Source organism: Corvus hawaiiensis, chromosome Z (genome assembly GCF_020740725.1).
Source record: "Corvus hawaiiensis isolate bCorHaw1 chromosome Z, bCorHaw1.pri.cur, whole genome shotgun sequence".
Classification (NCBI taxonomy): domain Eukaryota; kingdom Metazoa; phylum Chordata; class Aves; order Passeriformes; family Corvidae; genus Corvus; species Corvus hawaiiensis.
The window spans coordinates 1,521,455-1,547,895 of record NC_063255.1 but is presented as its reverse complement, the minus strand read 5'-3'; the positions used below and the strand labels follow the sequence as shown (position 1 = coordinate 1,547,895).

The window sequence follows — 26,441 nt, the reverse complement described above, 5'->3', positions numbered from 1 at the left end:
AACCCAAACTATTCTGGGATTCATTCTGATTCTCTATTCTGCATCCCACATTTTAAGTGGGACATGAGTTAAGCCCACAAAATGGGATCAACAGTGAATACCTGGGGGTGGGAAGATTTACCAGGCCCCATCCTGCCCTCATGCTGCTTTAAATCATTGCTTGTCCAAGGGTAACCTTCATCTCTAAAGCCAGGTTTGTGCCATCAACAGCAGGTTCCAAAGTACCCGTTGTGTCATTAAAAGGGAAACCCTTCCCAGTGTAGTCCTGAGTTTATTTCCATGCTCCATGTGGTGTTTGACAGCAAATCCCCAGCCGGGCTCTTACACATCCCTGTCCCTGGGCTGTGCGTGGCAACAGCACGTCTGCAAACAGTGCATGTGGGGTGTGACCCCGTGTAAACATTGCCACGGTACAGCAACAGTCCTGGCATGGGGCTTGTCCTGGTGTTCACACAGCGTTTGATGGGAATGGCTGTGGCTGCAGAGGCGGTGTGTGGTCAACAGCACGGCTATAAAACACCGTATGCCAAAAAAAAAGGAGCTGTAGAGCAATCCCCACGCCAAAAACAAGCATTACTACATCTGTGTGTATGAACACATCTCTTCATAACATGTCAATTTATGTTTCACTGTCATCCCAAAGCCAGGCTGGACGGGGCTTTGGGATGACAGTGAAACATAAACAGGCTGGACCTGGGATAGTGGACAGTGTCCCTGCCCATGGCAGAGTGTGTGATGGGATGAGATTTAAGGCCCCGTCCAACCCAAACCATTCCATGATTCTAAAACAACAGCGAAAGATACAGCACTACCATCTAAAAGCATTTCTAACGCAAAAGAATCACCATGGCAAACATTGCCTTCTAGGCCTTTTCAATTAAATTACTGCAGCCAGGTTCACTGAAAACAGGAATAATGGCAGTCTGTTACAACCAAAATATGATTTGGTGCAGCGAGCGTGCTCTAACAAGCAGGAAACTGCACAAGGAAGATAATCCCTTCTTCCATGTCTTAGGCAGTTTAATGAAATGGAATTACTTCTCACTGAAGGAGATTCAGTTAACCTAAGTGTAAATTAAATTTCTCTTCATTTCCTTTACCTGCAACCTCTGGAGCCACTGTTCTTTCAGCAACAATGTTCTGCATTGTACAGAAATGATGAAGGAATGACTCCGAGGTCTGAACTCCAGCAGCACGTCCAACATCTCCCAGAATTCAGCTGGGACATGACTGCTACATCTGGGTAATAATAGCATATTGTGTTAACTGTCATTAGCTCAGAATTTAACTTTATTGTCAGTTTAGACATTCTTAGCAGCTGATCATGTGCAATTTAATACGCTAGAATTTCCTTTCCTTTCAGCATCAGGCCCATCAAAATAATTAGAAACATAAAATTAATTAATTTTTATTTAAAAATTTTTGGCATATACTTGCATTTGTTTAAATGTTGTCTTCAATTAACTTCTTGGCATCCAGCTACCTGTGCAAACCAACATACAGAAGGTACCACATCCCATTTAGACCTTCCCATTATGAAAAAATACTTGAAATTAGTTTATTTGAATGATGGCTTTTCAAATGTTGATTTACTGATCTTTCCTCAATAGTATTTAAATAAAGCCAGACAGGTTTAATGCTGAAGAACTTAGGACTAGATTTGCAGTACTGTGGTCCCCCAAAGATGCCAACTCTGAAATTTTCTGTCTTCAGTGTAAACGAAGCTGCTACTTGGTCTAGGAAATTCTGGTAGATGTCCATGTGCCACCATCAGGTGCCTAAACCTTTTGTAAATCTTGTTTTTAGCGAGTAATGAGCACAGGGGAATTTTCTCAGTGAAATTCAACTCACTTGATAGATATTATTCTCTCACATGAGGATTTCCTTAATTTCTGGCTGCTTGTTTTTCTTAAAGAAGGCTTTGTGCACTCCTTTGCATCCCAGCAGATGATCTCCTGTGTGGATACAAAAATGCTGTTAGCAAGGAATTTTCCTGCTGGTTTCTAAGCCATGGGATACTTTTCTCTCTCACACAAGATATTAGCAGAGTTTATAAACCATGAACACCTGCGATCTTGCCGAGCTTTGTTTATAGTACAGTAGGAAAATATTTTGACAATGGATGTTTTAGGATTTTAGCCAATCACCCCTAAGGGGTGGCTGATCCTTTGTCCAATTAGACTATGAAGAAAAAAGTCTATAAAAGAGTTTGTAAAATAATTAAATAAATCAATCTTGCTGCACAATTCCTGCCTGCTGGATTTCTCTCCTCCTCCCTACAGCTGCGGGATATGGTAATATTACTGCACTAATATTCCCGCACTCCTGCCCAGGCTTGGGCCTTTGCTTTCACCTGATTTTTATTTAACTATTCACAACACAACAGGACTATTGACCTATTATTGAAAAAGAATAGGGGCAGAGGAGTTACAACACAAATCTCCTGACAGGACTTCCAGTGAAGTGCCTCACACAGAAAGTTTTGTGATGTGGATTGCTCACTTTACGGTTCAACTGCAGCTAATAAAAGCAGTGGAACACCATTCCAGAGAGCATAAATGTGTCATCTTACTTGCATTATCTGCCTGTTTTCATAATTTTCTCAGAAGGCCTGGTGCTTAAATACAGTGCTGGCACATAGCTGGAAGCCTGGTGCAGCCTGCAGTCTAATTTACTGTACACTTTATTTTTTATGTTACTGTTCGATGCACTTCCTTCTGTATTAATATCTTAAATAACTAAAAAAAATTAATTATGCAGACTTCATAAATTGACTGGATACATTTACAGATTAAAGGAGGCCCAGTAAAGTTCTTGCTCTACTCTTTGTTGTGTACACAGCTGTTTAGAGGCGGATATGCTCTAAAACTATGGCCTGTTTATGAGATGCCCAACATATTAAAACAGCATGGAAGGGACAATCTCTTCAGCAATGCTCAGGATGTCAGAACACATATTCTTGTTTAGCTGCAAAGTTGCAGCTTGGACTGGGCATGCCTGAGGCATCTCCAATCCTGTGTCTGGGCCCCTCAGGACAAAAAGGACATGGAGCAGCTGGAGTGTGTCCTGGGAAGGGAACGGAGCTGGGAAGGGGCTGGAGCCCCAGGAGCGGCTGAGGGAGCTGGGAAAGGGGCTCAGGCTGGAGCAAAGGAGGCTCAGGGGGGACCTTGTGGCTCTGCACAAGTCCCTGACAGGAGGGGGCAGCCGGGGGGGTCGGGCTCTGCTCGCAGGGAACAGGGACAGGAGGAGAGGGAACGGCCTCGCTGGGCTGGGGAGGCTCAGGTAGGTCACCAGCAGGAATTTCCCCATGGAAAGGGTAGTCAGGCCTTGGCAGGGGCTGCCCAGGGAGGTGTTGGAGTCCCCATCCCTGGAGGTGTCCAAGGAATGCCTGGATGTGGCACTCAGTGCTCTGGGCTGGTGACAAGGTGGGGATCAGGCACGGCTGGGACTCGATGGTCTTTTCCAACCTGAATGACCCTGGGATTCCCTGATCTAGGAGAAAGCTGTGTTACTCTGATCCAATGGGGGGTCATGTCCCAAAGATGAGGTAAGAGCTGGTTAAAGAGCAATTCCAAATTCAGGTCCGAACAGACTCACTCATTAAGGGGAGCAAACAGCATTAATCAGGAGCTCACACGGAGGTGTCTGGGACTGAGCTCATTGCAAAGGCATGGCTGTGACTACAGGGGCACATCTGTGAATGCTGCAGATCGATTCACACCACGTCTGACCAAACCAGGCACTGGCAGAAAATGAGGCATCTCACCACAGGCATTGGGTGGGCAAAATTAGATACTGGAGTAATTAATTATCTGGTGAGAGAAATCACGGTTACAAGAATAAGACAGTGACGGTTCAAGGACTACCTGTATAAAAAGGTGCATTTTTAGGCCTGCCCGAGGGAGGATTTTAGGGAAATTAAATCATAAAGACCAATCCAAAACTGCTGGAATGGTTTAATTTTGCATCTTTTAAAGAGCTCTCTGGTTTGGCAGACAGGAAAAAGCAGGAATTACCACTTCTATCCCTTACTAAGCATAGGGACACTTAAATCCCTTCACAGCTGGGATGCAAGTCAGCAGCAGAATCCATCTTCCCAGGAGGAGGCAAAGCTTGCCCAGTTCACTTCATCATGCACTCAGTTATTTTGGGACCTCCTTCTGTCTGGGGCCTGTCTCCAGGTTTCCAAAGATTTTGTCACCACTTGAGGTGTTTATAGCTCTGAAGCCTAAGAATTCTGTGTAATAATTGTATGAAGCGACTTATTTTTACGTAAAATCCTGGTTTATTATAATTAAAATTACATAAGCATGTTAAAGAGGTTTTAGTTGTATGTTGGATTTTTTTTTTAAAGCCAGAACAGCACCATTTTAAATCACCAGAATGGAACATAAAGCAACATTCTCTTGCATCATGCCTCTGCTGCTCATCTTCAGGAAAATAAAAGGCATGATATTTCAAGGAAAATAATTAATGGAAATATCACATCAAGACCTTTTTCTTTCAGTAAGCTAAGTAAAATTTTTATGTAGCATAACTCCTTTAGCTCATCCATAGATTTGACATGGAAAATCTAAACTCTTCATAGATAAACGATGAGCTTTTGTTGTCACAATGCAGTCCACAGTTCTTCACCAAGAACAGATAGAGCCTTTAAGGTGAAAGCCTCAAGTATTGCACTAGCACTTAGTGACATCAAGATGCTAAGATACATTTACCTTCCATAGATAATGTATTCGTATGTTATTTAACCTAAACTCTAATCACACCAAACAGATGGGAGATGAAAAGTAGTTCCAGCAAGAAAAATACAAGAACTTCAGCTCTCAAATATTTTACATCAACAAATGAGCCGGCTGCCATTTTAAAGGCAAAAGAGACTCTCTCCTGCAAGCAGTGAAGTTTTTTATTCAGCTGAAATGTGCAAAGAAAAAAGTCTCAAAGTCAGAGGAATATCAGCAGTTCATACTGGACACGAGGGAATAAAATCCTTAGGAATTAACTCCTTTAAGCCGTTTTCTTGTCATGAGCTGCTGCGGATCTCTTTGCAGTGGTTCCATTTGCAACGCCATTGCTTTCAGACTGCAAATAAAAGAGAGTGTCATTAATGAGATGTCAAATTAGAACTTCACACCTAAAACAAGAACAGCTGGTGACAAAAATGGCTTTTAGAAGCAAGGCCGGTGAAGACCTGTGAAGAAATACGGAGCAAGAACCAAAAGTGGTGGTGTCTGTGTAGATTTACAGTAATTATTGCTTCAGGGGGAAGGGAGGAATGAGGGCAGTGACAACATTTACAAGTCCTTGCATTTTGATAGAAGATAAATAACAAAAGCATAATTTATATGCACTAAGCACCTTCCCCCACTATGCGTGGCAGAGCTAGCTGAAGAGAGGGGGTTGTTTTTAATTTCTGCTTCATACATCTGTTGTGATTTACCAAGTATTTGACTTTTTTCTTCTCTGAAAGAACAGCCAGTCTTTAAAAAAAAAAAAAAATTAATTAAGCTGTTTCAGGATACGGGTGCAATTCCTGTCCCTCTGAGACCAGAAGCTGCCTTGAAGAAACTATTTCTAGCTGGCTTGGTAGTGGTAACTGCTGTTTCTACAAAAATAACCACCAAAAGGTCTGTTCATACACCCAACTATTCACCCTCCTGTGGTGCCTGCCCTGAACTACCACTGGGTGGCCCATCCTGGAGCTTTCCCCGGTTAGCTGGGTGAATTAATCTTACTTTATGGCTTCCAGATCCATCCTCCTGGTCTCTTTTGGTGGCTGAAGGTCCCTGAGGGTCCCCAGCGCTGCCTGCTGGCCCCTGTTTGGCATCTGCTCCTTCCTGCACAGCCTTCTTAGGCAGCACGCGCTTGATGAAGGGCGCGATCACGGGGTAGATGTAGGGCTCCACAAACTTCTTGTAGAGCCAGAGCAGAACAGGGATCACGATGCACGGAATGCACACCATGGCTCCCTCCTGTGCTGGGGCAAAGGTGGTGAGGGGGGAAAAAAACAGCTTAGGGTGGCAGTGTTTGTGTGCTGCAAGCTACAGACAGTATTTAAATAGTAAATAAAAAACATCGTTGATACCCGAACATAGATTATTCTGTAATTATAAATTAGCTGTTGAAGTTTAAAAAATGCTGTGTGTTCCAATGTTATCAAATCTCCAACAAAGGGAACATTCTTGCCATTTTAACAAAAAAACCAAACCAATTTGCTATTAATTCATCAGTCCTACAGATGCAACTAAGAAAAACAAATTCAGGAAGTGAGTGGTTTTGATTAAACCACACAAAAACAGTTTAAGCAGCAAGCTGCAGATATTAGCCCAGTTCTTGCTATATTAAGAGTCCAAAGGGTTTGTTTTGCTTATTCCGTTTTTACTTAAGGAGAAATCAGACAGTAGAAAGGTAATCCATCCAGTGGGTTACCACTGAAGGGCAGGACAATGGGAGAAGGGAAGAGAATTCCAGTCAGGATTTGAGAGAAATAGAATATGGGTTACTTTCTTCCTCCTGGCCTCACTGGATCCCACACCAACCCCATACAATTAACTACTAGAAAAGGAACCATCCTCTCTCTCTGAAACCCCAGAAGTCTTCAAAATTGGCACCTTGGAGTCTATGCTAAAAAAAAAAAAAAACAGAAAAGCAAAGCAAGGGGGGAGAGAGGTCTAACTGGGAGAGGAAGCAGTTAATTAGAGCCAGACCTGTCCCTGCCAGAGCTGATGAACAAAACATTAGGCACACTCTGCTGCCACACAACTTTGCCCTTCACAGTTCCCCTCTCTAGGCTGCTGACATCTCAATTCTCACACCAAGAAGCAAAACAAAAGCTTTCCAAAATGGACAATGAAGAGGCAGATGTGCACACTTCACTAGGGACCAGTTTTGTTTTGCTTTTTTTTTTAAGCTATCCTGAAGATTTTTAGCCCTATGGAAAAAAAAAATCAATTTCCAGCTGCGTACAGCCAGGTTCTGTTCTGGCTGCTTCAAATACCATTTAAAACTACTCTCTGAAGTCAGAGAGGAATCTTACATTGAGATAACACAAATGAGTTAATCCTTTAAACTTACTTAAAAAAAAAATTCAGGTACTCTCTCCACCAGAACTTCCTAAATATTAAATTTCCAGCAAAATGTTGTGGATTCATCCAGAAGCTGAAGAAAGTGGCTGGAGGGAACACTTCTGGCTGTGAAGTCACTTCAGACTTACGGAATTATTTGGGTTGGAAGGGACTTTCAAGATCATTTCCTTCTACCCCCTGCCATGGGCAGAGACACCTTCCATTATCCCAGGCTGCTCCAAGCCCCTGGCCTTGGACACTTCCAGGGATCCAGGGGCAGCCACAACTCTGGGAATTCCATCCCAGCCCCTCCCCACCCTCCCAGCCAGGAATTCCTTCCCAGTATCCCATCCATCCCTGCCCTCTGGCACCGGGAAGCCATGCCCTGTGTCCTGTCCCTCCATGCTCTTTTCTAGGGAAACAGCACGTGTTGTGTTGTTTCTGCAGCCGCTTCCTGTGAAGATTCCTGGCCAAAAAAGCATCCCTACCTCTGCCGGATGCACCAGCGATCCCTGGGATCAGGGTGTGACACCGTCCTGATGAATTCCTTCTGCGACTTGGTGATGTTCCGCCACCTGGTTGGCAAGGAAAAAAGCACAAAAGAGGGGAAAAAAGGAGAATGAAAAGGTGGTCAGGCTTTAACCGGCAAGCTATTTTTTTGCACAGGCGGTGTTGCTGGTTTCTGTCAGCCCCCACACGCGGGGCCAGCGCGGAAAACGCTGACGGGCAAACCTCGGCACGGCAGCGCTTTGCTCCCAGCGGCTGGGAAACGCTACATGGGCAAAACCGCCGGGTTTTCCCCCTTTTCCATGAAGGACGAGCCAGACTAGGAGGGACTTATGTCAAGCGTTGCCGTTCCGCTCTCCGAGGGCGGTTGGGGCCGGTACAGCCCGTGCGCCCCCGGTTACCGGCGCTGCCGGGCACACGCGGGCCGTGCGGAGTGGCGGCGGCGGGCGAGGTGAGATAGGATGTGGGCAAGGGATCATTCCCTGCTCCCGGTGCTCCCGGTGCTCCCGGTGCTCCGCACCCACCTGCGCCCGCACCGGAACGGACCCGCGCTTCCGGGGCGGTGCTTCCGACCAATGGCAGGCGGCAGCGCGCGTCACGTGGCACGGCGGGCCCCGCCCCCAGCGCGGGGCGGAGTCACGGTTATCCCGGTTATCCCGGAGCGGGAAGCGGGGAGCGGAGGGACAGCCCCGCGGGACACGCGGCCCGGCCTGACTGCCCCATAGTGGGAAGGAATTGCTGTCTGGGAGGGTGGGCAGGCCCTGGCACAGGGCGCCCAGAGCAGCTGTGGCTGCCCCTGGATCCCTGGCAGTGTCCAAGGCCAGGCGGAACATTGGGGCTTGGAGCAGCCTGGGATAGTGGGAGGTGTCCCTGCCCATGAGGTGAAACTGGATGCACTTTAAAATCCCTTCCCAGCCAAACCATTGCTATGATTCTATAATATTCACTGCCTCTGTCCCACAGCAACGCCCAGCGCTGGGTCAGAACTTGCAGCAGAGCAACAGAATCAATCCAAATTTTAAAACTTTATTTATGTACATCTGTCCATGCAGATTTACTCCCGAGCCATTAGCTTTTGCTTCTTCAGCTTCTTCTGGGAGATCTGGGAAACAAACACAGAAAGAAGAAAATGGTGAAATTCCCAAAACATTCTTAAGTTATCTTTTACAAGTGCTGAGAGCTGTTAGGAATTCCCTCATGAATGACACTCATCACACCTGCACATGGAGTCCCTACACGCACTACACTGCTTGCAGGCTCTAAACTCCAGTCATTTTATTGCACACACCCCAGGTTCACACACAGAGTCTGGGAATGCTGCATCTGCTGTGAGGGAGGAAAGAACAAACCCCCTCTGCAACAAAAAAAAAGTTCTCAGGGTTTTAAAGCGCTTAGTATCGTGTTAATAATTTTAAAATGGGGTTGCTCAGAAAGACCTAATTTTTTTTCATGGGTATTCCAAAGGTGTCCTAAGATAGTCATCACAGCAACCCCTCTCTGTGCCGGACACTCGGCTGTCCTAACACCGTTACAGGAACGGAGCACACAACACGCGGTACCTTTTTCTTCTGGGCGACTTCCTCCTCTGGCTTGGGCACGATCTGCTCCTTCTCTGTGAGGATCATCTCGATGTGGCAGGGGGAGCTCATGTAGGGGTTGATCCTGCCGTGCGCCCGGTACGTGCGCCGGCGCATCTTGGGAGCCTTGTTCACCTGGATGTGCTCGATGACCAGGGAATCCACATCGAGACCCTGGAAAGGAATAAAACTTGTGACCCATTTTTATCTTCAGATAAACCATCTCTGCAGCAAAAATGTGAGTAATCACCCCAGACACCACTGCTGTCACTCAGACAAGCTTGGTGGTATGATGGAGCCAAGGGTTTTCCAAGCATTCACCAATGAAACAGCCAAGCTTGGTGGTGCCATGTAGCTGAGGTTTTCCAAGGATTTACCATTGGAACTGCTGAGCTAGGCAGGGTCATGAAGACTTACCAAAGCAAGCGCCAATCAAAATCACACCCTCACGCATCACAAATACTTTAGAATTATGCCAATGGCTCATTGTTTATGCTTATTTTGTGGTTACTTAAAAGCATCACCTTTAAGTGGCGTTACTCCAACACTGCCAACAAAGCTACCAAATTAAGCACTCTAACAAAGATGCAAACTGACCAAGAGTCTGCACATCTCAGTTTCACAGATTTTAAGATCTCTAAGCAGACCTTTTGAGTGAAAATTTTTTAGTTTAGTTTTTTCCTGTGAACAACTGTTGGTACCATTTTAACTTGAAGAAGACACATAGCCTGCTTAAACAAGGAGCCACACCAAAGCCTCCATACAATTCAGTTCTGTGGACAAAGCAGCTGGGAAGTGGCTCTCCATGTCAGTGACACCCAGGCCAGGGGTGCCAACACACACCACGACACCACCACTTTGTAACACCCACCTTGAGCTCAGCGTTGCTCTCTGCATTCTTCAGCATGTGCAGCAAGAACTCCGCGCTCTTCTTGGGCCACCGGCCCTGCGTCCAGCCCCACTGCTTGGCCTGGAATGAGAGGACAACAATGGCAGTCCTGCTTTTGACCTGGTACAACTCCATTTAAGTGACCTACTATACACTTTTAACTTGCCATTATCACAGAATGGTTTGGGTTGGAGGAGACCTTGAAGTTCATCCAGTCCCACCCCCTGCCATGGGCAGGGACACCTTCCACTGTCCCAGGCTGCTCTAAGCCCCGTCCAACCTGGCCTTGGACACTGCCAGGGATCCAGGGGCAGCCACAGCTGCTCTGGGCAACCTGGGCCAGGGCCTGCCCACCCTCACAGACAGCAATTCCTTCCCAATCTCCCATCCAGCCCTGCCCTCTGGCACTGGGAAGCCATTCCCTGGGTCCTGTCCCTCCATGCCTTGTCCCCAGTCCCTCTGCAGCTCTCCTGGAGCCCCTTTAGGCCCTGCCAGGGGCTCTGAGCTCTCCCTGGAGCCTTCTCTTGTGCAGCTGAACACCCCCAGCTGTCCCAGGCTGGCTGCAGAGCAGAGGGGCTCCAGCCCTGGAGCGTCTCGGTGGCCTCCTCTGGACTGGCTGCAACAGGTTTATGTCCTTCCTGCGCTGAAGACCCCAGATCTTACAGATTAGAATGGATTAGAATCTATTCTATTTTGCTGTGCACCAAACCCAACAAAATTTCATCCCTTTATTCAATGCTGCCAGCTAGATGCATACACTTCAAGTAGATGCATCTACTGGAATTAAGAGCCACCTTTTTCTCTGTCTTGAGCAACCCAGTCTGGTGGAAGATGCCCCTGCCCATGGCAGGGGATTGGAGTGAGATGAGCTTTGGAGTCCCTTCCAACCCAAACCACCCCGCGATTCTGTGTTTTAAAGCAAGTTCACTATCAAAAAATGACAAGACTACGTCCACACCATCCCTACATCACCTTTTCCCAGGAGCTCACCTGGGCGCATCTCCCGACGCCGCCGTTGTAGCGCCGGAAGGGGACACACTGCTTCTTCAGGGTGACGTCCTTCAGGTACTTGGTGGCCTTGCGGATGTGCATGCCCTTGATGGCCTGCGCGGTCTCGCGGGTGTTCTACCGACACAGGGCACAGAAAAGATCCTCTGAACGCACCTTTCCAAGAGACAGCATGAGCACAACCACAACCGCTCCCCTGTCCTCGCTGGATACAATTCTTTTGGCTACAAATGCAGCACTTACCGAAAAAAACCCAAGTCAAAGAGTGAAAAATAATTAATTAACAACACTTTTTTCTTTGCTACCCACTTTTCTAACCCTTGGTATGACTGCCACTAGTGAATCTATGGGTCCAGCACACTTCTTTTTTTAAGCAGTGGCTAAATCCAACAAGGAAATTTGTAACTCTCAATAAAAGTGTAATTTAAGTGCTTTTCATAGCTCCTCTTTGGCCACTAATCTAAAAAAGCAAGACCCTAATGGATAAATTCTTAAAAAAAAGTCACAAAAATGTCAAACACAGCACCTCACAGAAACTGATGAGGAAACATTGTGACAATTGTTAACAATGTTGTTTTCTCTGAAGGAATTATAGAGAAAAAAAGGCTCAAATAAAAACTAAGGACAGAAGATCAGTCTTTCAAACAGCATTTACTAATTGTGTAAGCCAGCTCTAACTATAATCCAACCTGTTTATAATAAAAAAAGGAAAACAATGTGAAAACGTTGTATTACACTGAGCAAAAAAGGATCTGCTAAGTGCTGGGCTTTTTGTTTAAATAACACTTCTGATTTCTTTTCTGCACCTAAGCCTTTTCCAAAGGAACTGAGATCCTTGTGGCAAACACCACACAACCAAAAAGAGTGGGGGAAATTAGACAAATTTCACACCAAACACTAACCCGGTGTCTGATAAATTCACTGCAACTGTTTCCCTGCTGTATGTAGTTATCTGAATTAGACAGAGACAATTTTAAGATACAGACTCTTTTATTTTTTGTGGATGGAGACCATTACAAGAAGCTAACAGCAATCACTTAACGACTAAAGAATAAAAGACACTTCCCAAAAAAGAGGGGTTAGATGGGATATTGGATAGGAATTGCTGTCTGGGAGGGTGGGCAGGCCCTGGCACAGGGTGCCCAGAGCAGCTGTGGCTGCCCCTGGATCCCTGGCAGTGTCCAAGGCCAGGCTGGACGGGAGCTCAGGCCCTAACCACGACAGAGAGTAACGAGATAATCCTCACAATCCCTTTCAACCCAAGCCAGTCCAGGCTTCTTTAAAAAAAAAACCAACAAAAACTAACAAAAAACCAGTAAAACACCGTATGAACTTGCAATTCCTGCTACTCACACACTCCTTACCTTGAAGTGCACACGCAGGTTAGATCCTCGCGACTTGCATGCTGCAAAAGAGAAAAAAGACCAAGTTCTAAAATCAAAACCTCACCGGTTTCCGTGAAATCCCACACGAACTCTCCTAAAACAGCAACTCACATTTCGTGGGGTTCTCCGGATCCAGGGAGTAGCGCACCATCTTGAGAGCTTAGCTGAAAAACACCAGTTAAAACATTAAATTTCCAACGCTGGCACGCAGAACCCGGATTGCTCCCCTTACCGCCGCAGCTGCTCAGGAATTACGTGTTCTTTTCACAGTTACATCCAAAGGTGTCCTAAGAAAGTCATCATCGCAGCCACGAATTTTCCCAGGCCTGCCCCATCACCGCGCCCCGCATCCGCATCCCTCCCCGTCCTCCCGCGCGCCATCCCGGGGAATACCGCGGGCGCGGGGCACGTTGGACCGACCCCGGTGTCCGAGACGCCGGTGCCAGCGGGGATGGGGCGGGATGGGGGCAGATGGCGGCGGATGGCGTGGGACGGGACCAGCCATGACTCCTCACCTCGGGGCGGTGGCGGCAGAGGAAGAGGAAGGGCGGGGCGCGCCGGCAGCGCGCGCGCATCTCGCGAGATTTCGGACGGGGGCGGCCCGCGACCGCCCCGTCCCCGCCCCTCCCCAAGATGGCGGCAGTGTCGTGCCGTGAGGGCTGGGTGTGCGGGTAGCGGTTCTCTGGCCGTCCTTGTGAATAAAACCTGCCATGGGGAGAGACACCGCGGTATTCACCCTCTCGTGGGGAAAGACACCGCGGTATTCGCCCTCCGCTCATGGTACAGGTGCTTTTAGTGTGCATCAGGCACAGCACCACCAGCCGATCGAGAGAGGGGGCTGCCCCGCGCCGCTCCGCACTGGTGCGGCCTCACCTTGAACGTTGTGAGCGATTTTAGTCACCGCAATATAACAAAAGTATCAAACTGTTAGAGAGCGTCCAAAGGACGGCTACGGAAATGGTGAAGGGCTTCGAGGGGAAGCCGAATGAGGGGCGGCTGAGGGCACTTGGTCTGTTCAGTTGGAGGAGACTGAGGGGAGGCTCATCGCGGTTAGAACTTCGTGAGGGAGCAGGAAGGTCAGGCATTGATCTCTTCTCTCTGGTGACCACTGACAAGATGCAGGCAACGGCTGGAGCTGTGCCAGGGAGGTTTAGGTCGGAGATCAGGGAAAGGTTCTTCCCCCAGAGGGTGCTGGGCACTGCCCAGGCTCCCCAGGGAATGGGCACGGCCCCGAGGCTGCCAGAGCTCCAGGAGCGTTTGGACAGCGCTGCCAGGGATGCACAGAGATTGTTGAGGGGCTGGACTCAATGGTCCTTGTGGGTACTTTCTAGCTCAGGGTATTTTGTGATTCAATCAATCAGGATCATTTAGGTTGGAAAAGCCCTCCGAGATCATCGAGTCCAACCTGTGCCAAATCCCCACCTTGTCACCAGCCATAGCATAGAGTGCCATGTCCAGGCCTTCCTTGGACACCTCCAGGAACTCGGACTACAACACCTCCCCTTTCAACCCCTTTTCATGAGGAAACTCCTACTGGTGTCTAACCTGAACCTCCCCTGGCACAATCTGAGGCCATGTCCTCTCCTCCTGTCCATTGTTCTCTGGGAGCAGAATCCAACCCCCCACCTAAAATCACAGAATTGTTAAATTTGGAAGAGACCTTTAAAATAATCCAGTCCAATTCCCATCCCAGCAGCCACCACCGTGTTCACCATTAGATGGCAGCTCAGGATGGGAATAGAGCAGCACATCGCTCACAGAGGTGTCCAGGAGACCAGAACGCAGAGATTCATTCAAATTCATATTTATAAACCTCAACTGGTATTTACTGCACCATTATAAAATAATCACAGACTGACTCATTAAAAGAAAAGATTTTTCTTTTCCATTTTAGGCAGCATTTGCGACTGGAACTGCTTGGGAAGCAGCTCAATAAAAGCAATTTGTTTCCTGAAAGTGGTGCCCAGCTGCAGCAAAAGTCTCATGGAGAAAAAATTGACAGAATGGGGAAAAAAAATAAGAGACATATTCCTGAGAGGGCAGTAATCTGGTGTGCAGGCACCTCCCCAGCACGAGAGCCTGGGTTTAACTGAGTTTGGAAATGAGCAGAGGAGGAACTTGCTGCCCATGTAAAGGCTCTGAGCAGGTGGCTATTTTTGGATCTCTTGTTTAGGGTTAAAAAGCCCCAAAGCTCTGCAGCTAGGATTTCACCCAGATAGGAAGAGGAAAATATTTGAGCTAACACAAATATTTACTTGGCTAAAAACTGTAAGAGCTCTAGTTGTTACTGCAGCTCTCCATTTACCTGCCTTAAAATGTGCCTTTTTCTTTGTTTTCAGAGAAGCTCTCTGCAAAGTCTCCAAGCAACTTTCAAGCACTGATCTCAAAGAGGGAAACATGCTGGCATGTGGGCAAATATTACTTGTTCTCTTTATCATACAGTCACAGAGTGGTTTGGAAGAAACCTCAAAGATCATCTCATCCCACCCCCTGCTATGTGAATAGACACCTTCCACTATCCCAGGGTGCTCCAAGCCCCGTCCAGCCTGGCCTTGGACACTGCCAGGGATCCAGGGGCGGCCACAGCTGCTCTGGGGAATGCTATATAGCACTGAGTTTCCAGGTACAATAAATTTAAACTGTCTAAAGCTGTCCTCAAACACTTGCACATATTCCACAGCCTTCTGCACCATACTGTGGGAATCCCCTCTCAGAACATACCTGAATGCAACTCTTTTTCTTCATCCTGTCTGCCCTTCCCTCTGCACCTTCCTCTGTTTTCTGCTGGGGCAGGAACCCGGTCTTTCCATGGGAAGCACCTTTTCAAACAGCTGCTTCTTGGCAGCAGAGCACAGAAGCAAGGAGATGTTCTAGGAAAGCTGGAGGAGACGTGTGAAACACAAGTGCTTGACGCGTGATGGGGGTTATCACCTGTGTTCATCAATCAAACCCAAAATAAATACATTTTCTGTTTCCCTACAGGTGGAACTGTTTTGCTCAGCTGCTGAGGGCTTGCAATGGTGGAAGGGTATCACAGAACAACAGAATATCCTGAGCTGGGAAGGTCCCACCAGGGAGAGTCATGGAGTCCAGCTCCTGGCCCTGCGCAGACACCCCAACACTCCCACCCTGTGCATCCCTGAGAGCGTTGTCCAAATGCTCCTGGAGCTCCAGCAGCCTTGGGGCTGTGACTCCTTCCCTGAAATGCTTGTTTTCAGCTTTGGTGGGAGCTTGACAAGTGCTCTCAGGGGCAGGCTAGCGCATACCTGGTGTTAGGATCAGGGCTGAGGCAGCTGATCTTGAGCTCTTGTTGGGATTTAACCAGGTTATTCCCCCACTGCACCAGCTGCCTTGGATATTTGGGTAGTATGAGCTGACTCCAAGAGAGCTTTTGGATCCTAAGCAGAAAATTCAGGCAGGTGAGTCCAAAATCATATTCCTGAAAACTCCTGCATAGGAAGCAGCTGCCTCCTGATGGTACTGGTACCTCAATTCCACAGGACTTTACCTTAAACTCTGCTGGTGCCATCCCTCTTGCTCCCCTGTCCATACTGCCCAGCCCCGGTGCCTGTGCTGTGCATGCCCAGGGACATGTCTGCTGTCCCAGCAAGTACAGACAGCAAACACACAGCTGTGCTTGGACCTGAGCCGAACCTCCGCTTTGTGCTCTGGGAGCTCCTGCTGGGAACATCCTCCCATGAGGGGCTGATCACAATGGCAGCAGAAGTTTCTGTTATCGCCTCTGCTCTGCAGCCAGCCTGGGACAGCTGGGGCTGTTCAGCTGCACAAGAGAAGGCTCCAGGGAGAGCTCAGAGCCCCTGGCAGGGCCTAAAGGGGCTCCAGGAGAGCTGCAGAGGGACTGGGGACAAGGCCTGGAGGGACAGGACACAGGGAATGGCTTCCCAGTGCCAGAGGGCAGGGCTGGATGGGATATTGGGAAGGAATTGCTGTCTGTGAGGGTGGGCAGGCCCTGGCCCAGGGTGCCCAGAGCAGCTGTGGCTGCCCCTGGATCCCTGGCAGTGTCCAAGGCCAGGCTGGATGGGGCTTGGAGCAGCCTGGGACAGTGGAAGGTGTCCCTGCCCATGGCAGGGGGTGGGACTGGATGACTTTTAAGGTCCCTTCCATCTCAAACCATTCACTGATCCCATGATTCTCTCCTGTGGCTGTACTCCTGGGGTTGGAAGGGGGCTGCACCCCTTATCCTGCCGTGGAAAGGCCCAGCAGGCAGCAGGGAGTGTATAGGTACAGGAGCGTTCTCTCACATAAGTCCTTTTGTGTCTTTAGCTGTGGGTAAATAAGTGGCCTTATCAGTGGTACTAGGAGCTGACAATCAGCCAATGTCCCTGACAGTCATCATCCCTCCTGACCAGAGGGACAGGTGAGTGGCAAGACTGGCTGGAGTTACGTTTTCACTGGCTGGGGTTATGTTTTTGTGGCAGGTCTAAAACCACATGGAGTTCATCTCCAGCCAGGGGACCTTCCTGCTCACCTTCCAGGCTGACACTCAGCTCAAGCACACACCCAGCTTGGGACAGTCACTTCTAACAGAGGGGCAGGTGGAGACACAGGAAGGGCTGTGCTAAAACCCCTAGAACACATAGAAACACTGGGCTGACTAACCAAGCTTAACTCCAGCTTGCTAAAGCACACCCCGTATCTGCTGTGCTATAGAAGAGGGCCTGGCCTGTTCTTTGCACGGGAATGGAAGCCAATTCGTCAAATCCTTTTGTAGATATCTTGGCATTTCTCTTAGAGACACAGCTTTTGGAGTCCAAGGGTTATGTGGGGATATTAAACTGTCATTCACAAAATTACACACAAATGGTTCCTTGTCCTAATGTTTAAGCAGAAAATCTTGAAGACAAAGACATTATAAATTGAAACCAGCTTGAATGCTGCAAACACTGGGGCTTTCAAACCATCAGATAGCTGCCTACACCTTCTTTCTCTGAAATACTCTCTGCTGACCAGCCTATGGTCTCCTGTCCTCCTTGTCCCAGATGCATGGCTCCTCCAGAGCACAGCTCACCCCCACTGTTTGCCTTTTCCTCCCACAGTCAGCAAAACAGTGTCATTTGGACACATGGTAGTCAAGTTCTCCAGCTAAAGGGCTCTCCATGAGCATCTTAAAATCTACTCAGCCAGGTAGTGAGTCACAGGAGCAAGATCATAGAATCACAGATTCGTTAAATGTTTTGGGTTGGAAGGGACTTGAAAGATCATCCCATCCCACCCTCTGCCATGGGCAGGGACACCTTCCACTGTCCCAGGTTGCTCCGAGTCCCATCCAGCCTGGCCTTGGACACTGCCAGGGATCCAGGGGCAGCCACAGCTGCTCTGGGCACCCTGGGCCAGGGCCTGCCCACCCTCACAGACAGCAATTCCTACCCAAAATCCCATCTAGCCCTGCCCTCTGGCAGTGGGAAGCCATTCCCCCTTGTCCTTTCACTACATGGAAAAGGGGGAAATGCACCTCCAAAAGGTGGACTGAACTTCATCAGAGATTTGCTCTGCATCAGCAATTCTGTCTTGGTCACTTGAAGAGCTCAGTTATGTTATATATTCCTCCCTGTGGCTTTTAAGAAGAGATGCTTCCATAGGGAGCCAGAAGATCCTTATTTAAGCAGATAAGTTATTTATATGCCTATATTTGTGTGCTTTTATCTGTATATACATGTACATATATAACTCATCATAAGTGTATCATCTAAAACATGTGAACAACCGAAATGCTTTTGATGCCCTGCGAGTCCTCCTAAAACACAGACAATTCTTTGCAAGGAGAGGTTAGCTGCACATCCTATTTAAATAATTTCTGTCGTGTGTATGCTGTACCCAGAGCAGGGGTGAGGAAAGAGCTGGGGAGCTCAGCGTCACGACAACCGAGTATCTGTCCTCGCTGTCACCACTGCTGAAGCGTGATGCAGCAGCCACAGCATCTTCCCCACGCTGCTGGTGACCTGCCTGCCAGGATCATAGTCAAAACAAAAAAACCAACAAACCACAGCAATCGGTGGTGTTCTCTTAATACTCAACTTTTTTGGCATATTGTTCAAAGATACGGGTTCATCCACCCCCTACACACCCAGCTAGGAGGGAATCACTGGTAAAACAAACCTCCTGTGTGATTAAATAACCTTGTAGCTAAAGTTTGTGTTTATTCAGTGCAGTTTTTGACAGCAAACCCATTTACGCAGGTTGTGCAGGTCTATGACTGCTCGTTCCTGGCTTTAAGTGCCAGGAACAGCCAATCTCTGTGATGAGTGAATAAAGGCATCATGTAACTGCCTGATCATAAACACTTTCTGGGATAAATTAAATCCTGGGTTTACATTTGCCCTAACCTGTCTAGCTCATAACCAAGAAGTACTGTTTTAAATGTGCTTTTGATTAATGAAACCTAAATTATCCCTGGAATCACAAATATTGCCCACAATTTAGTTACAATTTAAACTATGGGGAATTCTGTTTAAACAAAAGAGAATGGTTGAACCCTGAAGCAGGTGGGCCAGAGACAATATCCTGGGCAACCAGCTCTGGCTGACTCTGCCTTGAGCTGCAGGGGGCTTGCTCTGGACAGCCTCCACTGGCCCTTCCCAACCTCAGCTTCTCTTGATCTGTGAATCCTGTCAACATTTCTAAAGCTGAGTGTGCCCTGTACTGTCAACTCAAACTCCCTTTGTTGCACTGCATCTCCTAAACAAAAGGGATCAAAGAATCCTCCTCCTCTCCTCTGCTACAGTCATGATTAATGTGGCAATGCTGGGTTGGCAGTCGGACTCAAGCACCTTAGAGGTGTTTTCCACCCTTAAATGATTCCATGATCCTATAACCCTGTCTGCTGTTTTTGCAGCTGCCCTGCTTAAGAGCTCCTCTGAATCAGCTGATAGACCACAACCAAACTTGCTTTTCTCTTCCAGGGGTTTCTCCACCTCCCTGCTGGCAGACAAAGCATGCAGGGACCTAGGACAGAAGCAGTCCTTCCAGACAGGACCTGGCTTTGCAGAGTTCTGCTCAGAGCTGGGAGATGAGCTTGGATGATGCCTACTAACACAACCTGTGCCAAAGTTTCAGACAGCAGACAGCTTTCTATTCATGGCACAGCAAGAAGCAACAGCCCTGAACATCTGAATTTCATGTCTGTAGCAATCTTTCCAGCATCTTCATTTTTTATCCCAGTGCGTGGCTTTTGTGGTCATTCCTTACTATTCTTACGGTCAGAGATTCTTCCTAAGTTTCTGATCCCCCCCAGCTCTAATGATTGCAGTGTCTTCCTCTCCACAAGACGCAAACTAACCCCGCTTTGATCCCAAATGTCACCTCTGAGGTCATCCTTCCCTCCCAGCTCGCTCCATGCCTGTCCTCCAGTCATCCAGCTACTTCCTCTTTTGCTATTGCAACAACTCTGACACAAGCCCCCTCTTTCAAAGCTTTCCCTATCTGTCCAGCTTACTAATCCTCTCTAGCTGTGCTGCCCTCCCCCTCTCCAGCCTCTCCCCTCCGCTCTGCCTGGTCTTTTCCAGCGTGCCGTGGCCCAGTCACATGCGGTGCTTGGGAAGGTCATATGATGGGTAGGGACTGCCGCGCAAGCCTGTGGCAAGGGGCCCCTATAGGTAGCACACCTCCAGCTCCCACCCCACCCCTCGGCCATCAGCTGCCCCGTGACTCACTCAGGTGCTGGACCTGCATCCTGGATGGGCACGGAAGGGGAGACACAAGGAATTGCACAAGGAGCTGTTTAGTGGGTTGGGTCCTGCACCCATATCCCAGACTGGGGATGTCTGCTGCTACTGCTCCCCTGTCCTACCTGCCCAGCAGGCCTCTGTTTAGAAGATGCCACCCTTGCTCTGTAAAGTATATCATAGAATGGAATCATAGAATTATTTGGGTTGGAAGGGATCTTAAAAATCTTCTCATTCCACCCCTGCCATGGGCAGGGACACCTTCCACTGTCCCAGGCTGCTCCAAGCCTCATCCAGCCTGGCCTTGGACACTGCCAGGGATCCAGGGGCAGCCACAGCTGCTCTGGGCACCCTGTGCCAGGGCCTGCCCACCCTCCCAGACAGCAATTCCTTCCCAATATCCCATCCAGCCCTGCCCTCTGGCACTGGGAAGCCATTCCCTGGGTCCTGTCCCTCCATGCCTTGGCCCCAGTCCCTCTGCAGCTCTCCTGGAGCCCCTTTAGGCCCTGCCAGGGGCTCTGAGCTCTCCCTGGAGCCTTCTCTTGTGCAGCTGAACAGCCCCAGCTGTCCCAGGCTGGCTGCAGAGCAGAGGGGCTCCAGCCCTGGAGCATCTCGGTGGCCTCCTCTGGACTGGCTGCAGCAGCTCCAGGTCCTTGTGCTGTTGTTCCCCAGGGCTGGGGCAGCTCTGCAGGTGGGGTCTCCCCTGAGCGGGGCAGAGGGGCAGAATCCCCCATCTTGACCTGCCTGTCACACGGCTGACGATGCAGCCCAGGGTATACCTGACCTTACAGAGAAGCCCTTTTGCTTTTCCCCTGCCCTCACTTCAGTCTTTCTGCCTGTCTGGCCTTGGACTGGGAAGTCCTGGGATGAATGTCAGCAGCATCTGTACATTATAGACAGGAACACAAGTACAAGGCACTAAGAAATGCCCCAAACTCTTCTTAATTAATTACAGAGCCATTGACTCTTCCTATTAAGCTCCACACACTCAATAAACACAATAAATGGGAGATGTTAGGCAATTAAGAATAAATGGCCAGAAGGTGAAACAGTGCCTGGTGAGGACCAGCATCTCATCATCCCATTGCACACTCTGCTAACAGATGTGGTAGGTGTCCTTTTCATTGAGACACTGAGGAATAAGACTTGATTCAGGGATGGGATAATCGATGAGTTGTCAAAGTAAAATGTGCAACCTGGTGGAAACCGAAATGAGTAATACTGTTGGTGTAAATAAAGCCAACATCTGAGAAAAGCAGGAGACTCCCTGTATTTCCAAGGTTGACTTGAGGCTTTTCCCTATCTCAGGCACATTCCAGCTCTACACCCTGCATGGATTGGAGAAAACAAATGGTTCAAACAGGAGGGTAAAGGAAGAACAGGGTGCTGGAGAACAAATGATACTGACCTTGATGATGCACAGCAGCATCTTGTGCAGCTTATTCCTGTCCTCAAGCTGTTTGTCACCCTTTTTCTGAAACACAGAAGCTAGTGCGTAAAGTCTATGTTTGTGGTTTAAAACACGATCCCTCTTCAGTGTGTGAATCACAGTGAAATACTGCCACAGGGTCTCCTATATACCAGCTGAATCAGCAGTCAGGACCAGAAATAGATTAAGAGCTTGTGTGAGCTGACACAACAACTGCCCAGGAAGAAACAATTACCTGAAATTTGCAACCATAAAGCTTGGGTATATATTTACAATAATGGTGAGAACTAACATGTGTTTTTATAGGACTTTGCTAAAGTAAGTAACAAATTAGTTGGTTTTAATAAGTAGACACTAGAAGTCGAGTGGCGTGCTCAGAGTTTCATGGGTTTGGTGTCCATGCAGATTTACAGGATCAGTTTTGAAAGCCTGGGATAGATTTAAAGTGGATTTAAGAGTGCTGAAAATTAATAATAGTGTAATAGAATGGGTTTGCATGTAAGTGACCTTAAAGATCCGTCTGTTTCCAAAGCCCCTGCCATGTGCAGGGACACCTTCCACTAGATGAGGTTCCTCCAAGCCCTTTCCAACCTGGCTCCAGACAACTGGTTTAGGGGTTAGTCTGGAGAGTTTTCAGAAAAGAAGGAGATGTCAGCTTACTCATTATTCTGCCAAAATGCCAAATTCCAAGATTTTTTACCTGCTAATTACTGGAAATAATCCCAAAGCCAGAGCTCTGCCCTGTCCGACCCATCTCAGTGGACAGGAGAGCCACTGCCTGCTCCACTGGAGCTTCATCCCAGCTGAGTGTTGGGTACACCTCACTGGTGGTGTTACCACATCCACTCCCCACCTGGGCCAAACATTCCTGCAGATTTGAAGAAAAAGCATTTGGATAAGGATATGCACTCTAGAGCAATCCCTAAAGCTAACAACTGCCCTACCTGCTCCTCTCTGGACTCTCTAGCAGCCCAGGCTCCTCTTACAAAAAAGACAGAGGAGCAGCCTAAGTGATTTATTACTTTTTTAGTATTTTCTCTTTGCTGGATGCAGGAGACTTAAAGCAGAAGCTCTGTTGAGGACTCACTATCCACCAGCTGAAGGATCAAGTAATCACAAACTTCTGAGATATCACATCCCACCAAAACAGGACCTCGGAAAGGAGCAGAAGCAAAAATCCCTCTGGCCACCCACAACACCTCCACACTGCCGATGGACTTGGCTCCAAGTCCATGTTCAAGCCCAGACACGCTCAGCATTCATCCAGCTTGGATGGAAAAGTCTGAATTTTGCGTAAAACATAAGAAGAGAGAAAATACACGTCATTCCCCAGCACAGACCTAAAGGCATCCTTGTCTGCAGAGTGGATGGAGCAGGCCCACTGCACACCGCTGGGCCTTCTGTCTGACACAAAGCAGCCAAGCAGCCTGGATCCGTCTCACAGACCACGGGACATGCTGGGAATGACAAGCTGAATTCCACTTGTCTGCTTGGGCACAGCGAACAGGCATCAGGACACACGGAGCTCTCCCTGGCTTCCAGCCTGAGCTCCTGCACAGCCCTGCTGGGGCTGAAGGAGGGCAAGATCACTTGAGGGTCTCACAGCAGCCCAGGGACTCATTCAAGACATGGGCAGGGGCAAAAAGAGATAAAAACCATCATAAAAATCACTTCATGTTGCTCATACATGTCTGAGAAAACAGCAGAAATTTGAAGAAGTAAGAAGAATTTTGTCTGTGGTGAAGGGTGGTCCAGCAGCAGGACCAGGTTCCTGCTGTGGGGAGGGGGCAGCCAGCAGGGATCAAAGCCTCCTGGAAACCTCCCAGTGGATGGCGATGCCTGGAGACAGGTACAAACTGTAACCCTGTGTGACAACGTTCACAAGAATTAGCATTTCGCAGGAATGTGGGGATTTATTCTTCAAGGCCCACCATATCCGCGAGCACTACAGCCCAAACACTGCACCAACAGAGCATGTGCTTGATAAGAACCCAGGAACAGATGCCAGCGGATTTAATGTGGGACAGGAGGCCCATTGCAGGTTTGCAGACTGCTGGCAGGGTCAGCTGTAAATATTCCCTCACAATCAAAGGCATTCATCTAAGGATTACATGCTGGGGGCTTTGTGGTAAAGTAAATTTGCAACTAACAGGACCATTAATAGTCAGACAGTTTAGTGGGCTCGCTGGCTGCCATTTATTTTCCCCCCAGTCATTTTTACTACATCTAAATACCATGCGGATGTGGGACTTGAATGAGGTGTCTTAAGAAATCAGATTAGAAGGAGTAGGAGAAGGGGTTACCTCCAACAAAGAGAGCTCAACGGGGATCGAACAGGGATATCAATAGTGGGTAAGGCCACTGAAGCATGTGAGCTGATTTCATAACCTGGTGGAGATTAGCCTCTTCTGTAAGCAAACAAACCTACACAGGGATATGAAGTATTGGTCCTATAAAGCATGTTCATAGAGGGGCTGTATTTGAAAGGCTGAGGAGGGGAGGCAAAACTTTGTGGGGTAAGGAGTGGCTGTGAAACAAAGACACCACAGCCTGTTTTCACCCCAGTTTGACACTCTCAGAACAAAAACATCCAGAGCAGAAACTGTGCCACAGAAATGATATGTCCCCGCTCGGCAGCAAGTGCTAAGCATAAAATGAAAATGGTGTGATGGGATGATGACAAACCAAGAGTTCCCGGGCTGAGCAGGCACAGGGTGATACAAGGATGAACCTGGGATAGTATTTCACTGGAGAGCCGCCTCTCCAGGACCTCAGACCCCTTGGGGTGCAGTCAGCTCTGCACCCCTGTCTGATGTGGGGGTCCTTCCCAGGCCTTCACCCCAGCTCAGTGCACACCGAGGTTGCTGCCATCCGAGCAGCCCTTCCCTGTCTCAGCTTGTTCTCTGCCTTTCCTCCTCCATCACCTTGGAAACAAGTAAGGCAGAAGGAGCCATGCTGGAAACTAGCATCAATTCCATTGGATTCTACTGCCTGTGTTTTGTAATTGAGTATAGTAACTGTTTCATAACTAAAAAAACTAGAGAGAGAGTGTGAGTCCCTTTCTCTCCCCTCCTTCTATCCTGTAAATCCTACTTCCTCTTTCCTTGGAGAAAGGAAGAACCAGGCAGGAAGAATGGAGGGTGGTTAAAACTCTCTCAGGTTTCTAAATGTACTCCTTGACACTGAATATCTGACCTAAAGCCATGACATCACTCTTTAACTTGTTCAAATGAAAAATTCTTAATTGGAGCATCTTTAACTCTGGTTGGTGTGCCATTGTTTTCAGTAACAAGCACCTCAAGAGCCACAATTTTTCCCCAACAGGAGTGGCCAAGTGTTCCACTTGTGCCTTCCCAGAAATGTGAAGCCACAGGAATACTGTGCAAATCCCTCCTGCAGCCGTTCATATCAGCAGCAGTACCCTGTCCTGGGCCTCAGAACACTCTGCTGCTCTTTCCATGGCAGGTCATCCGTGGGAGGATGAGGGATGCAATGTTGGTAGCGCTGTTCATACAAAAGGCTGCTGTTAGTTTTCCTTGTTATCTCCAGAACTGCTCACACCGGAATTACTCTACCTCTAGAGGTTTTTAAAGAGGTGGTGTGATGATTAAGGGTTTTCCCTTTTACTTTAACGCTCAGCTCTTTGATGGTGTGGCCATTTCTGCAAGGAAAGCCGGTGTCTACATGCTAATTTTAAAGACAGGGGAAAAGAGGCATTAATGACAATTATTTTGCAGAAGTCTTCAGACTTCAGTCTCCTGGAAATCCCTTCTGTCAGGAATGCTGAACTTCTGCAGAAGACGCTGACCATAACCCAGGTTTGAGATGCTCCCCTTTTATAGAAACAGCATTGAAAGTGTCTCCTTGATGGATGCATGGGTGTGGAAACCTCTCAAATTAAGTGCTGCTGCTGTAAAACCTGTCTAGTCCTTCCCTGAGAGCACCAACAGACTCCAGACCTTTAAATATTTGGGCATCTTAATTTACATATCATACTGATTTTAGCTTTTTGCTACTAAAATAAGCTTGATTCCTCTCATGTACCTTCAACCTCCACATTTCATGAGTCTACTCTGACTCACCGTGGTGCTGAAGAAGAAACCAGACTCAGCCACCCAGCACCCACCTGCAAAGAGCTTGTGACTACAGCTGAGTGGAACATTTTTCTATTTCCTATAAAAATGCTCATGATTTCAAAAACATTCCTCTACTTTTGGACTGAATTGAGACCTTTAGGAAATCATGTAGGAATGGAGCCAGAGAGAGAGGAAGAAAGCCAGAAAGACTCCTCCAAGAACAGCCACTATCTCCGTGGGCATTGCCCCCCTCACACCAGCTGCTGAGGTAAAGCCTCCAACATCCCTGCAAGTGCTGTAACTCTCAAGCTTCCATGTCTTTTAAAGTGGATCACTATACATTTTACCCTGGTTTATTATTTATTACTTACTACAATATCCAGAAATTCCATCTGGGAGCCATGAAATCTTTCCCAGTGAAAAACTAATCAAAACTAGGAATTTTTCCTTAGAAATATTTGGCTTAATGAACTGCAATTTTCCAAGCAGCTCTGGGTGGGAGCCTCCTTCCCCCCAGGCCACGAGGGTTACAGAGAGGTCAGTGCCGAGCCACACTCCGTGAGTTGATACAATGCCCATCACGACAAACCCTGAGCATCTCCCTGGATGATCATCACCTTTCGGCTGAAGAAGCCAGGAATTATTTTGATGCACTTTTTCCTTGCTGTTGCTAAGCTATTCTCATTGCTACTGTCATTCTTGGAAGCCAGAGGCAAAGACCAGGACTCCCTTCCCAGAGCCCGGAGTTGCACAGACAAAAGGAGGAGCTTTACAATAGTGGTTAAACCACGATACTGTCGTGGTGTTCAGCAGTCTGGAAGGGG

General features: G+C 48.1%; 2 protein-coding genes and 2 non-coding genes across 7 annotated transcripts; all 4 read right to left on the bottom strand.

Annotated features, from left to right (window-relative positions):
• Positions 1-4,888: 4,888 nt before the first annotated feature.
• Positions 4,889-8,182, bottom strand: CZH18orf32 (chromosome Z C18orf32 homolog). 4 transcript variants are annotated; one of them, XM_048292615.1, is made up of 4 exons: positions 8,096-8,182; positions 7,553-7,639; positions 5,736-5,972; positions 4,889-5,082 (listed from the first exon to the last, which is right to left on the bottom strand). In XM_048292615.1, the coding sequence occupies exons 3-4, from the start codon at positions 5,961-5,963 to the stop codon at positions 5,008-5,010; spliced, it is 303 nt and encodes a 100-aa protein (XP_048148572.1). In that variant the 5' UTR covers positions 5,964-5,972; positions 7,553-7,639; positions 8,096-8,182; the 3' UTR covers positions 4,889-5,007. The 4 variants fall into 4 exon arrangements, with proteins under 4 accessions (XP_048148572.1, XP_048148571.1, XP_048148573.1 ...); XM_048292614.1 differs by lacking the exon at positions 8,096-8,182 and adding an exon at positions 7,797-8,089; XM_048292616.1 differs by lacking the exon at positions 8,096-8,182 and having other exon boundaries at positions 5,736-5,977; positions 7,553-8,089.
• A 395-nt stretch (positions 8,183-8,577) lies between these two features.
• Positions 8,578-12,993, bottom strand: RPL17 (ribosomal protein L17). The gene is made up of 7 exons (XM_048292668.1): positions 12,946-12,993; positions 12,542-12,594; positions 12,410-12,450; positions 11,028-11,162; positions 10,020-10,118; positions 9,131-9,322; positions 8,578-8,673 (listed from the first exon to the last, which is right to left on the bottom strand). Exons 2-7 carry the CDS (start codon positions 12,579-12,581, stop codon positions 8,626-8,628), a joined length of 555 nt encoding a protein of 184 aa, XP_048148625.1. The 5' UTR covers positions 12,582-12,594; positions 12,946-12,993; the 3' UTR covers positions 8,578-8,625.
• Positions 8,993-9,061, bottom strand: LOC125320593. Its single transcript, XR_007201212.1, has one exon. It is a non-coding gene; the product is annotated as a small nucleolar RNA SNORD58 (small nucleolar RNA).
• On the bottom strand, positions 12,670-12,738 carry LOC125320594. The gene has a single exon (XR_007201213.1). It is a non-coding gene; the product is annotated as a small nucleolar RNA SNORD58 (small nucleolar RNA).
• Positions 12,994-26,441: the final 13,448 nt, after the last annotated feature.